This window comes from Pelophylax lessonae, assembly GCF_965119305.1.
Source record: "Pelophylax lessonae genome assembly, chromosome: 3".
Taxonomy (NCBI): Eukaryota; Metazoa; Chordata; class Amphibia; order Anura; family Ranidae; genus Pelophylax; species Pelophylax lessonae.
The window spans coordinates 677,043,273-677,055,178 of record NC_138770.1 but is presented as its reverse complement, the minus strand read 5'-3'; the positions used below and the strand labels follow the sequence as shown (position 1 = coordinate 677,055,178).

At 41.0% G+C, this 11,906-nt stretch overlaps 1 protein-coding gene across 1 annotated transcript in view; it reads right to left on the bottom strand.

Moving 5' to 3' along the window:
* Positions 1–1,655: 1,655 nt before the first annotated feature.
* Positions 1,656–11,906, bottom strand: part of KCNK17 (potassium two pore domain channel subfamily K member 17) — a 90,144-nt gene continuing 79,893 nt past the window's right edge. Inside the window, exon 5 of the mRNA XM_082249313.1 lies at positions 1,656–2,203. Within this exon, the coding sequence (XP_082105439.1) occupies positions 1,923–2,203 (281 nt within the window). The 3' untranslated portion in view covers positions 1,656–1,922. The remainder of the gene's footprint in view (positions 2,204–11,906) is intronic.

Genomic DNA, 11,906 nt, shown 5'->3' with positions numbered 1-11,906 from the left:
CCAGTCCTCAGGAGGGATGTGCTGGAACTGGAAAGATGCCAGACAAGGGCAACAAAGCTAATAAGGGGGCTAGAGGACCTCAGGTAAGGGGGATAGAGGATTCAGTTATACAGGATGGAGGAACTTGGTTATGCAGGAAAGGATGGAGGACCTCAGTTATGGGGGATAGAGGATTCAGTTATGCAGGACCTCAGTTTTGTGGGATGGAGGACATTAGTTATGAGGGTGGAGGATTGAGGACTTTAGGTAATAGGGATGGAGGTCCTCAGTTCTGGGGGATAGAGGACCTTAGTTATGGGGGATGAATGATTCAGTTATGCAGGATGGAGGACCTCAGTTATGCAGAATTGAAGAACTCAGTTATGCAGGACAGGATGGAGGACCTCAGTTATGAGGGATGGAGGATTCAGTTATGCAGGATTTAGGACTTCATTTATGGGGGATGGAGGACCTCAGTTATGAGGGATGGAGGATTCAGTTATGCAGGATTTAGGACTTCATTTATTGGGGATGGAGGACCTCAGTTATGAGGGATGGAGGATTCAGTTATGCAGGATTTAGGATTTCAGTTATGCGGGATGGAGGACCTCAGTTATGTGGGATGGAGGACCTCAGTTATGTGGGATGGAGGGCCTCAGTTATGCGAAATGGAGGATGGGGGCCCCAGTTATGAGGGATGGAGGTCCTCAGTTATAGGGGAAGGAGGACCTCAGTTATGGGGGATGGAGGATTCATTTATACAGGATGGAGGACCTCAGTTATGGGAGATGGAAGACTTTGCTTATGGGTGGTGGAGGACCTCGGTTATGGCGGATGGAGCACCTTGGTTATGGCGGATGGAGCACCTCATTATAGGGGATGGAGGATTCAGATATGGAGGTTGGAGGACCTCAGTTATGAGAGATGGGGGACCTCGGTTATGAGGGATGGAGAACCTCAGTTATGAGGGATGGAGGACCTCAGTGATGCGGGATGGAGGACCTTAGTGATTCGGGATGGAGGACCTCAGTGATGCGGGATGGAGGACCTCAGTGATGCGGGATGGAGGACCTTGGTTATAGGGGATAGAGGACTCTGTTATGGAGGCTGCAGGATCTCAGTTATGAGGGATGGAGGACCTCAGTGATGCGGGATGGAGTACCTCAGTGATGCGGGATGGAGGACCTCGGTTATAGGGGATAGAGGACTCTGTTATGGAGGCTGGAGGATCTCAGTTATGAGGAATGGCTACACACATTAAACTTATTTCTCTGGAGAAGAGACGCTTGACAGGAGACATGATCGCAATGTACAAATATCTAAATGGTGATTTTAGCATAAGGAGAAATCTAATCAGTCTCAGGTCACTTAAGGAGACACATGGCCACTCCCTTAAGGAGACACATGGCCACTCCCTTTCACAATCAGTGGTGTCAGTAGGAAGTGTCGACAATTTAAAAAGCTTTTAGATGGGCATCTTAGGGAACACAAAATACAGGGATATGGGAAGTTGTAGATATGTAATGCATACACAAATCCACACAGGTTGAACTGGGTGGACTGGTGACCTTATTCAACCTTACCAGCTATGTAACTACAATTCCCATTAGGTAAACAACTTTCCTATTAAGAATACAACTCTTTATAAACAGGCCCCTTTTTAATACTTTTTCAACTTTTAAAGAAATTTATTTTACAAAACAACGTTAAGCAATGGTATAAATTCTGTTCGGTATTTAGATTTTTCATGGCATCGTGTATTTTGTTCTTGGAAGTGTAGCCGGGAACCCTTCTGGACATCACAGATAGACCCAGAGCCACATATCCTAGGATTGATATCCCTCACTCTGGCCTCTGTGATTTGGCGCACCATTGGGAGCGTTCTGAGTACAAGCATCATTTTGTTCACATTTGACATCAAGGTCAATAACCGCCTCCTGCTGTCAGTCAGGTAATTCGGGTTTGGTGTCACTTGCGGTGGACGACTGTGAGTCCTCGGCCTCTTCCAGTCTTGAAGGAACGTGTCCGTTTTGGGTGATCTCTATCAGTTCCTGATCCATTGGATAGGCTTGCTTTACTTTGCAACACTGGCTGAGTTTTCTATAGTTCTCTAGGAGATTAATACATAGGTTGATGATTAGAGCCAACCATGCCAAGCCAAACAGGATCCACAGTGACACCACATTCTTGTACCAGTTGGGGTATTGCTTGTTGCGGTCTCTTCCTAAAAAAAGAAAAAAGTACATTTTTACAGATGAGCAATGCAGTCGGCTACGAGGCATTATCTCTGTCCTTCCTTTAATAGGATCCTACTGAGGAGAACTGGGATCTTTTGGCCTGAGTGTCAAACTGTAATGTTCTGGTACCTTTGGGTACCCTAATTACTCTTTCATAAGTGTATGCGCCCCACCATTCTCTTTTGGTAAGGTGCGCATACACCTTTAAGACTGATGCTGTCATCACTGAGCGCCGGACTGGATGGCTATTTAGATCGCCGGCTCTCACTCACATGTGTTCGTTCAAACTGCTTTGTGCCTTGATCCTAACCTGTCTTGAAGCTCTCATGCTTGCAAGCATACCTCGCTGTCGGAACCACGCTGCGCTGATCCCTGTATCCCGCTACCGGATCATCCGCTCTTGCCGAACCTATCCTCTGCTACATTGCTATTAGTGATAAGTACCCCACAGGGGAAACCTCTATAACCTTTATACTAAAGCTTACACTATCTAGCTCTGCATACTAAGGACTATTACTACATCTGCATTATCTAAGATTGCTAGCTCTTGAGCCTACTACCACCTGTTCTTGCACTGGGTTGATCTCTCTTGTATGTCCACCTGCTACTCTGTCATCTGCTACCATACATGATTGCTAAACCTATCTGCATCCCATCTGCTACTATCTTACTTTCAAGAACATTTCCTTTCAAGTGTCTGTCATCTACCATCTCTACCCAACCTGTCTCTTCAGCCTATCATCACTGTGTTACTATATACATAAGTCACTCTAGGAAACATCTTATTGAGTGTGTGTATTTACTTGCTGAATTGAGATCATCCACACATGATGAGTCATTGAGAGTTGGGAATGGTGTCTCAGCGTTTCTCTACATGACTACTGAAGTGGAATATTTCTGCAGCTGAAAATCCACATCATACATAAAACGCAGGAGCGTTACACAAACATGACCAACTGCCCCTATGTGTTGCATTTTCTTTAATCATCTAGGTACCCCCCCCCCCCTCCAATATGCAACGCTGCCATGATGGATGGCCATTGTGAGAGGTCGGTAACCTCTTAACCACTCCCAGTCCTGGACTATTCTGATATTCCTCTCCTACATGTAAAAAACACATTTTGCTAGAAAATGACTTAGAACCCCCAAACAATGTATATTTTTTAAGCAGAGGCCCTGCTGAAAAAACCATAGGGTTCCTCCTGAGGTTGGAATGGAACCATAGGGTTCCTCCTGAGGTTGCTAGGGGTTCCTTGAGCAATGGGCAAATTCTGCCCCTCAGATAAGTTCCCATAAGAACACCATTGTTCCTTTTAGCTATCTGTAAGGGGGGTAATTCTTCCCAATGATGAGAAGAGTAAGGAGCGTTCTTCCCACTGACTGTCACACTAATGTATCATGAGTTGTAGATTTTTAATTCTTAGCGGGGGTTCCCCCGAGACCAGAAATTTATTTCAAGGTTTCCTCTGTGTTGAAAAGGTTGAGAAAGGCTGCCCTAGAGAATAAAATGGTGGGTGTTGCATATTTTTATGTCAAAATATATTTGCGCAAACTCATATTTTTTGGAAAAAATACACTTTATTAAATTTTAATGCACAAAAAGACAATATAATACCCAATAATTTTGTAAAATATAAAAGATGATGTTACACCGAGTAAATAGATACCAAACATGTCACACTTTAATATTACGTCCGCCCGTTATCCGGCGCCAAATTTCGGTTCCTTAAAATTCCCATAGGCGACATTTGAAATGCCTTTACAGGTTACCAGTTTAGGGTTACACAGGAGGTCTAGTTTTAGAATTATTTCTCTTGCTCTGACGTTTGCGGCGATACCTCACATGTGTGGCGCAAACGCTGTTTACATACAGTGGGTACGAAAAGTATTCAGACCCCCTTAAATTTTTCACTCTTTGTTATATTGCAGCCATTTGCTAAAATCATTTAAGTTCATTCTTCTTCCTCATGAATGTACACATAGCACCCCATACTGACAGAAAAACACAGAATTGTTGACATTGTTGCAGATTTATTAAAAAAGAAAAACTGAAATATCACATGGTCCTAAGTATTCAGACCCTTTGCTCAGTATTTAGTAGAAGCCCCCTTTTGATCTAATACAGCCAGGAGTCTTTTTGGGAAAGATGCAACAAGTCTTTCACACCTGGATTTGGGGATCCTCTGCCATTCCTCCTTGCAGATCCTCTCCACTTCTGTCAGGTTGGATGGTAAACGTTGGTGGACAGACATTTTTAGGTCTCTCCAGAGATGCTCAATTGGGTTTAAGTCAGGGCTCTGGCTGGGCCATTCAAGAACAGTCACGGAGTTGTTGTGAAGCCACTCCCTCGTTATTTTAGCTGTGTGCTTAGGGTCATTGTCTTGTTGGAATGTAAACCTTCAGCCCAGTCTGAGGTCCAGAGCACTCTGGGGAAGGTTTTTGTCCAGGATATCCCTGTACTTGGCCGTATTCATCTTTCCCTCGATTGCAACCAGGCGTCCTGTCCCTGCAGCTGAAAAACACCCCCACAGCATGATGCTGCCACCACCATGCTTCACTGTTGGGACTGTATTGGACAGGTGATGAGCAGTGCCTGGTTTTCTCCACACATACCGCTTAGAATTAAGGCCAAAAAGTTCTATTTTGGTCTCATCAGACCAGAGAATCTTATTTCTCACCATCTTGGAGTCCTTCAGGTGTTTTTTAGCCAACTCCATGCGGGCTTTCATGTGTCTTACACTGAGGAGAGGCTTCCGTCGGGCCACTCTGCCATAAAGCCCCGACTGGTGGAGGGCTGCAGTGATGGTTGACTTTCTACAACTTTCTCCCATCTCCTGACTGCATCTCTGGAGCTCAGCCACAGTGATCTTTGGGTTCTTCTTTACCTCTCACACCAAGGCTCTTCTCCCCCGATAGCTCAGTTTGGCCGGACGGCCAGCTCTAGGAAGGGTTCCGGTCATCCCAAACGTCTTCCATTTGAGGATTATGGAGGCCACTGTGCTCTTAGGAACCTTAAGTGCAGCAGAAATCTTTTTGTAACCTTGGCCAGATCTGTGCCTTGCCACAATTCTGTCTCTGAGCTCTTCAGGCAGTTCCTTTGACCTCATGATTCTCATTTGCTCTGACATGCATTGTGATCTGGAAGGTCTTATATAGACAGGTGTGTGGCTTTCCTAATCAAGTCCAATCAGTATAATCAAACACAGCTGGACTCAAATGAAGGTGTAGAACCATCTCAAGGATGATCAGAAGAAATGGAAAGCACCTGAGTTAAATATATGAGTGTCACAGCAAAGGGTCTGAATACTTAGGACCATGTGATATTTCAGTTTTTCTTTTTTAATAAATCTGCAACAATGTCAACAATTCTGTGTTTTTCTGTCAGTATGGGGTGCTATGTGTACATTCATGAGGAAGAAGAATGAACTTAAATGATTTTAGCAAATGGCTGCAATATAACAAAGAGTGAAAAATTTAAGGGGGTCTGAATACTTTCCGTACCCACTGTATGTGTGCAGGACTAGTGGGTGCATTTGCATTTCTGCGCGAGCACAGGCGGATGGGGGCAATTATACAATTTTTTTCTAATTTTATTGTTTATTTCATTTGAATAAACATTTTTTCCATTGTCTCTTTTACCAGTTCTGGACGGGAAGGATTTGCCCCCTTAATGACCAGGCCATTTTTTGTGATTCGGCACTTTGTTAATTTAACTGACAATTGCGCAGTCGTGTGACGCTGTACCCAAATAAAAATTGATGTCCTTTTTCCCCCCACAAATAGAGCTTTCTTTTGGTGGTATTTGATCACCTGTGCGGTTTTTATTTTTTGCGCTATAAACAAAAAAAGAGGGACAATTCTGAAAAAAAAAATATGTATATATTTTTCACTTTCTGCTATATAACATTCCCCCAAAAAAAAAAAAAAAAATAAATTAAAAATCTAAATTTTTCATCATTTTAGGCCAATTTGTTTTCTGCTATATATTTTTGGTAAAAAAAAATGCAATAGGTGTATTTTGATTGGTTTGCGCAAAAGTTATTGCGTTTACTAACTACGGGAAAGATTTATGTCATTTTTATTGTTTTTTTTTTTACTAGTAATGGTGGCGATCAGCGATTTTTAGCGGGACTGCAACATTGCGGCGGACAGATCGGACCCCTAACTGATACTTTTTGACACTTTTGAGGGGACCAGTGACATTACTACAGTAATCAGTGCTAAAAATATGCACTGTTACTGTAATAATGACGCTGGCAGGGAAGGAGGGTTAACCTAGGGGTGATCAAAGGGTTATTTGTGAGCCTAGGGGGTGCTTTCTAACTGTGGGGGGCTTGTGAAATGATCATAGAGACCTGTCATTCTATATAGAAGGATCACAGGCGCTTTGTGATCATTTCAGGGAGAAGAACGGTCAGATGTGTTTACAACAGCTGCCTGTCCTTCTCTCTCAGCAGAGAGCGATTGCGGGTGCCCGACGGCAATCGCGGCCACCGGTCCCGTGGATCGGCATCCCTGGTGCCTAGTGGGGGGCGAGAGCGCGCACGCTCGCCCCCCAGCACCACTCGCGCGACCAACACACCCCTACGTCGTTTCGTGCAGTCGAGCCAGCCTGCCGGAGTAAAACTGCGGCGGGCGGTCAGCAAGTGGTTAATATTCTTTTTACAACTTTATTGCTGTCACAAGGGATGAACAACACCCCTTGTGATAACAAGGCCCGTGACAGGTCCTCTTCATAGAGAAACCTGGAGTCTTCAGTATTAGACCCCAGATCTCTCCTCTGGCCTCTAATGCAGCCAATAAGATACAGATCGGTCTGATTGGCTGCTTCACTGGCCAATAAACACAAAGCTGAAACTGGAAGTGATGACATCCTCATCACTTCTGGTTTCTGATGTCACACAGTGGGAGGGACAGCTTTAGTTTCTCTCATTGTGTGGCTGGACCCTGATGCCACTGTCGGGGTTATTGGGGGTTGATTAAAATAATAATAGGTAAAAAGAAAAATGATTTTAAAAGCCATGTATATTTCATATTATGCATATAAGAGATTCTGAACAGGATGGCGTCCATCTTGTTTTTAAGGTGAAACAAAGTTCATATATACTTGTTAAACAAAATGTCTCGTACAAGCTTACAAGAGAGCATAGAATTTCAACAATAGGGTCCTATACTTTCAGCAGACATTTCTATTTTCTTTTGTCATAAATAAGATTTCTTTTGACATCTCGATCAGATAAAACTTAGTCAGTCTGACGCTATGTTAAGGGGGGATATCTCAGTCTGTCTATAAGTATATAACAATTGACAATACCCCAGTATATTCTAGCAGACATTTAAGATGAACCACATAAGTTTTTATAGAAAACATCATCATATGTAAGATGTATATTAACGCTAATACATTGTATTCTTATTAATATAGAAGTGTGAACTTGATACTTATATAATATTAGATATATAATATATATATATAAGTATACTTTTCTATGATGTGTAAGGACTTGTGCGTCTTAAAAACAAATTACTTCATGTTAAGGCATGTGGTAGGAGTGTTTATATAAGAATTGCTTTTGGCTAGTTTAGTGCTCAAGGTGTCGTAAATATACCAAACTAGTCTATGTCTGACAGCCCTAAGACATGGTCAAATAAGTAATGGCTTCTCACTAGCCGACAGGTCAGTAGGTCATCAGATAACATGGTGGAAATTATGTTACATACAGAATCTAATGAACGGTACGATACTGCCCTCTGAAGGCGAAATACCAGGTGCAGTCTTGAGATAATTTTAGATATTCCAATATAAAAATATTATATTGTGTTAAATAATATAATTATTGGAATGGCATTACTTGCCCAGGTGAATTATGGAGATACAGGTGGACATTTATGTATGTACTGGTAGTCTGGAGAAAGTTTTATGTTGTGTTATATGATTAATCTTACATATAGAGGAATCATCCTTAATTTTATTAGACCAAGTATGGGGTTAATTATCAAAAGGGGTGTGTCTCTGACCTCACTAGTTTAGGTATAGAATATCCCAACCAATAGGGATAATGTTTCATCCCTCTGGGTTTTACTTATGGTAATTTTTATAGCTCTTTGTTCTTACCATATAAAAGACCAACCCAGATGAGAGAGAGGACATCACTTTACACTACTGACAACACACCTCACACTTACACCACACACGCTATTACATTTTTCAATAGACTCATGCAGACATACTCCCTGATCCACATCATTCATCTGAAACTTGAAGGGAATCCACCATCTTAAGAAAGGCATCCATCTTAGGACTCTAGCGGCCATCTTAAGTGTGGTAATTATGCCTTGCTATGTTATTTGATTTTATTCAACAATTGTTTATTCCTTCCTTATATGTTTTATATTGCATATTTAAGGGTAATGAGATTACAATCCCAGCCGTATAAGCCATGGTATATTTTTCTCTAAAAAGCTGATTTTTGTTTTTATACATTTTTATTAATATCAGATTAAGTGCATTATTTGCAATTTTAAGTCTTCCGTTTTGCATGGCTTATTCTCATTCCTTCTGCAGTGGAATGACTTTGGGCCCTGTGATTCGCAGACCATTGTAGTCTGTTTATATAGAACATTAATTTATGGCTTATACTATACCTGGGAAGAAATGGTAATCTTGCTTTTACTTTGGTTTCACTTTCACTTTGTTTTAGTTTCACTTTGTTTCACTTTGTTTTAGTTTCACTTTCATTATTGAGCTAAACATCACATTGCATTAATTATTTGAAGTTAGTATATTTTATGCAGAGTTATCTTTTTGTGTCACTTCTTGTTTGATCATATATCGTGTTTGCATGTCTTGAGAATAAATATTTTTATATATATTCCACGCTGTAGACTGTACTCACTAAGATTGGTATATGCTTTTAAAAAGAAATTAATCAATTAAAAAGAATTCACGACATTGATTTATGGCAATAGGTGAAGACTCTCCTTTTTCACAGATCTTTGCTTATTAACCATAAATAAATACACTGCTATATTCAGAGCAGTATAAATATTCTGACATAAGTACTGTACGAGCGCAAGATATTTATTATTAAATATTCTTACATATAATGGAGGCCCCAGCGAGATAATTATTGATTTCTTACATATGCCAATCATAAATATTGATCAGGTGACATAATCAATAACTAAAAAAAAAAAAATTTTTTTTTGGAATTTTTTTTTATTAATTATGAATGTAATAGAAATGCCTTAAAATGTCCACAGCAGGTAATGTTCATGCTGCCAACTCTGGCAAGGTGTCAGTCCCTAGTGGTAATGCCACAACCCCAGTAGATTTGGCACAGATCATAAATGTGTGGAAACACCTCTCTGAGTCTGAAATGGTGGAAAATGTAAATGCTGGTTAGAGTCATATATCAAAATCCTCAGAAGTCGGGCCAATAAAGGGCATCTGACATGGGTAGAGGACAACCTGTATGTATGAACTCACCAATAAGCTTATCTAACACCAAAATACGTCAGGAAGTGTAATTACATATTTTTTGGTCTTGGACAATCTTACTGTATCTTTATGAGGAACTGCACCACAAGGCTCAGCAAAAAGGAGTTTAGTAAAGTTTCAATCTCCACTCCAAATAAATGAGAGAATGAGATAAGGAACCTCCTTGAGCAGGTGAAAGTAACCTCTATTGGGACACATTAGTTAAGAGAATGTAGCATGAAGCTGCAAAATAAAGTAGAACTGTGGCAGAAGTCTTATCAAGAAAGCTGTAATGAAAGTAACCATTTGAAAGTGAAATGTAAATGATTAATGCAATAATTAGGAAGTTTTAAGCAAGGAAAAATGTTTTTCTAGCAAAAAGTTGCCGAGTAACCAGCAGTGGAAAAGTTTGAAAAAAAATAATAATAAAAATGTAACAGTTCAAATTCATGACAGGAACTCATAAGTAAATAAATAAGAGAGTTCCATAAAGGTCATGGTGTCCATGTAAAAGGGGAATGCTTTATTAGTCCTGCATTATTAAATATGATGTAATTATTCATAGACCCAGATATGACTCCCAGTCTGCTGGTTATGACCCAGACAAGGGAGGGGAGTCAGGCAAAGAGTCCATGTCCTACCCCAGCCATCTTCTAAAAATAGGAGGGCAGAAATTGGGCAGCCATGCATAAATAGGTATGAGTCATATCAGGTCACTGCAAAAAGACTAGCACCCCTAAAAAGACACCATGCACCTCCAGTTTTTTTTTTTTTTTTTAAAAAGTTTTAAAAAGAGTACTGTCCTGATTTTTGTCATGAAAAAGGGTCCTTAAACATTATTGATTACCCTGAGGCCTATGAAAACAACTTTCTGTGTTGTGCCTGCAGGATGTCATTTAAAAGTAAGCCCATACAAAAACCTCACTGCTGCTAGAGCTGTTATCTACAATTTAAAATGTACACAGCACCAAAGCCCCATTGAATTTTTTTTTTTCTGCTGTACTCAAAAGTGCCTAACACCCTTCAATGAAGGTCTGAGTACAACCATCTGAAATTTAAATCCCTGTGCTTTGATGCATTGCCCATGTACATAATAATAATATGTTTGGCAAAGGAGCAAGATATGCCACCTAGGCCCCAAAAGGGGACACCGGATACCTTAAGGAGGACACCGGACATCCCATTAACAAGGGGGGGGGACGCCCACAAATAAATAGGGATTTGCCCCATCCTAGGGTTCCCCAAAATCCTCGGGAAGTTAGAGTGACATTAAGGCCCAGACCTCACACCAGAACCGAGTAACTGGTTCTGATGGGGATCTGTCCCATCTGTCTGAACCCGAGAGACATAGGCACCGCAGGAGGCGGAGCCAATAATCTAATTCTGTAAAAGTTTTCAGCAGAATAGATGCCAAATTGATCAGCTGATCACTTGGTTCACTCAGGGCACTGTAGCCCAGAACTAACACAATTCCTCTTTAGGAACAAATTCTATGGCCAGCCAAAAGCCATAAAATCCTTAAATGCCCAAGTGGCAGGAATCATAGGGATACACTGAATAGAGGCATAGGATGCAGAGGTTCTAACACCCTTTTATCCCAGGTCACAGCATTGAGGATCCTGAAATCCCTGTCAGGGGGGGATCTTGGTTGTGAGATACTAACTACCCTCCTATTTTTCAGTGGTCACTTCATCCCTCTGACTCAAACAGGTCGCTCAAAGCGGGCACATTTTGAAAAATCGCCAATGACGGTGATACCAAGGAGGATCAAACCCTAATGACATAATGAAGTCAAGAGGTTAAAGGTTGTATACGGTAACCAAGAAGGAATCCTCAATGCAAGGTAGTTTGTTGCCTACAATAAATTGCATTGATGCCCCATAGGGGGAGATATATCTATATATATTTTTTTCTCCCAAGTAGTAGGTAAATTTTAAACAAAGTATTGTATCATTGTATTATTGTCCACTGTGTAGTATCCATGGCGATAAATACATCCCCATGTTAATAAGCCCCAGAAGTCAGTCGCCCTAGGAAAGGTCGCATATATAGTCTCACCTTCCCTGGTGGTCATATAAAGGACTGATCACACGGTGGATTAAAGGAGAACTCTGAGAAAGCTTAGGGTACCAACATCGCATTGAAATGTCAATTGATAAGAATGTATATTCATACTATATGTTTCATCCAATAGGAAGAGATTAACTTTC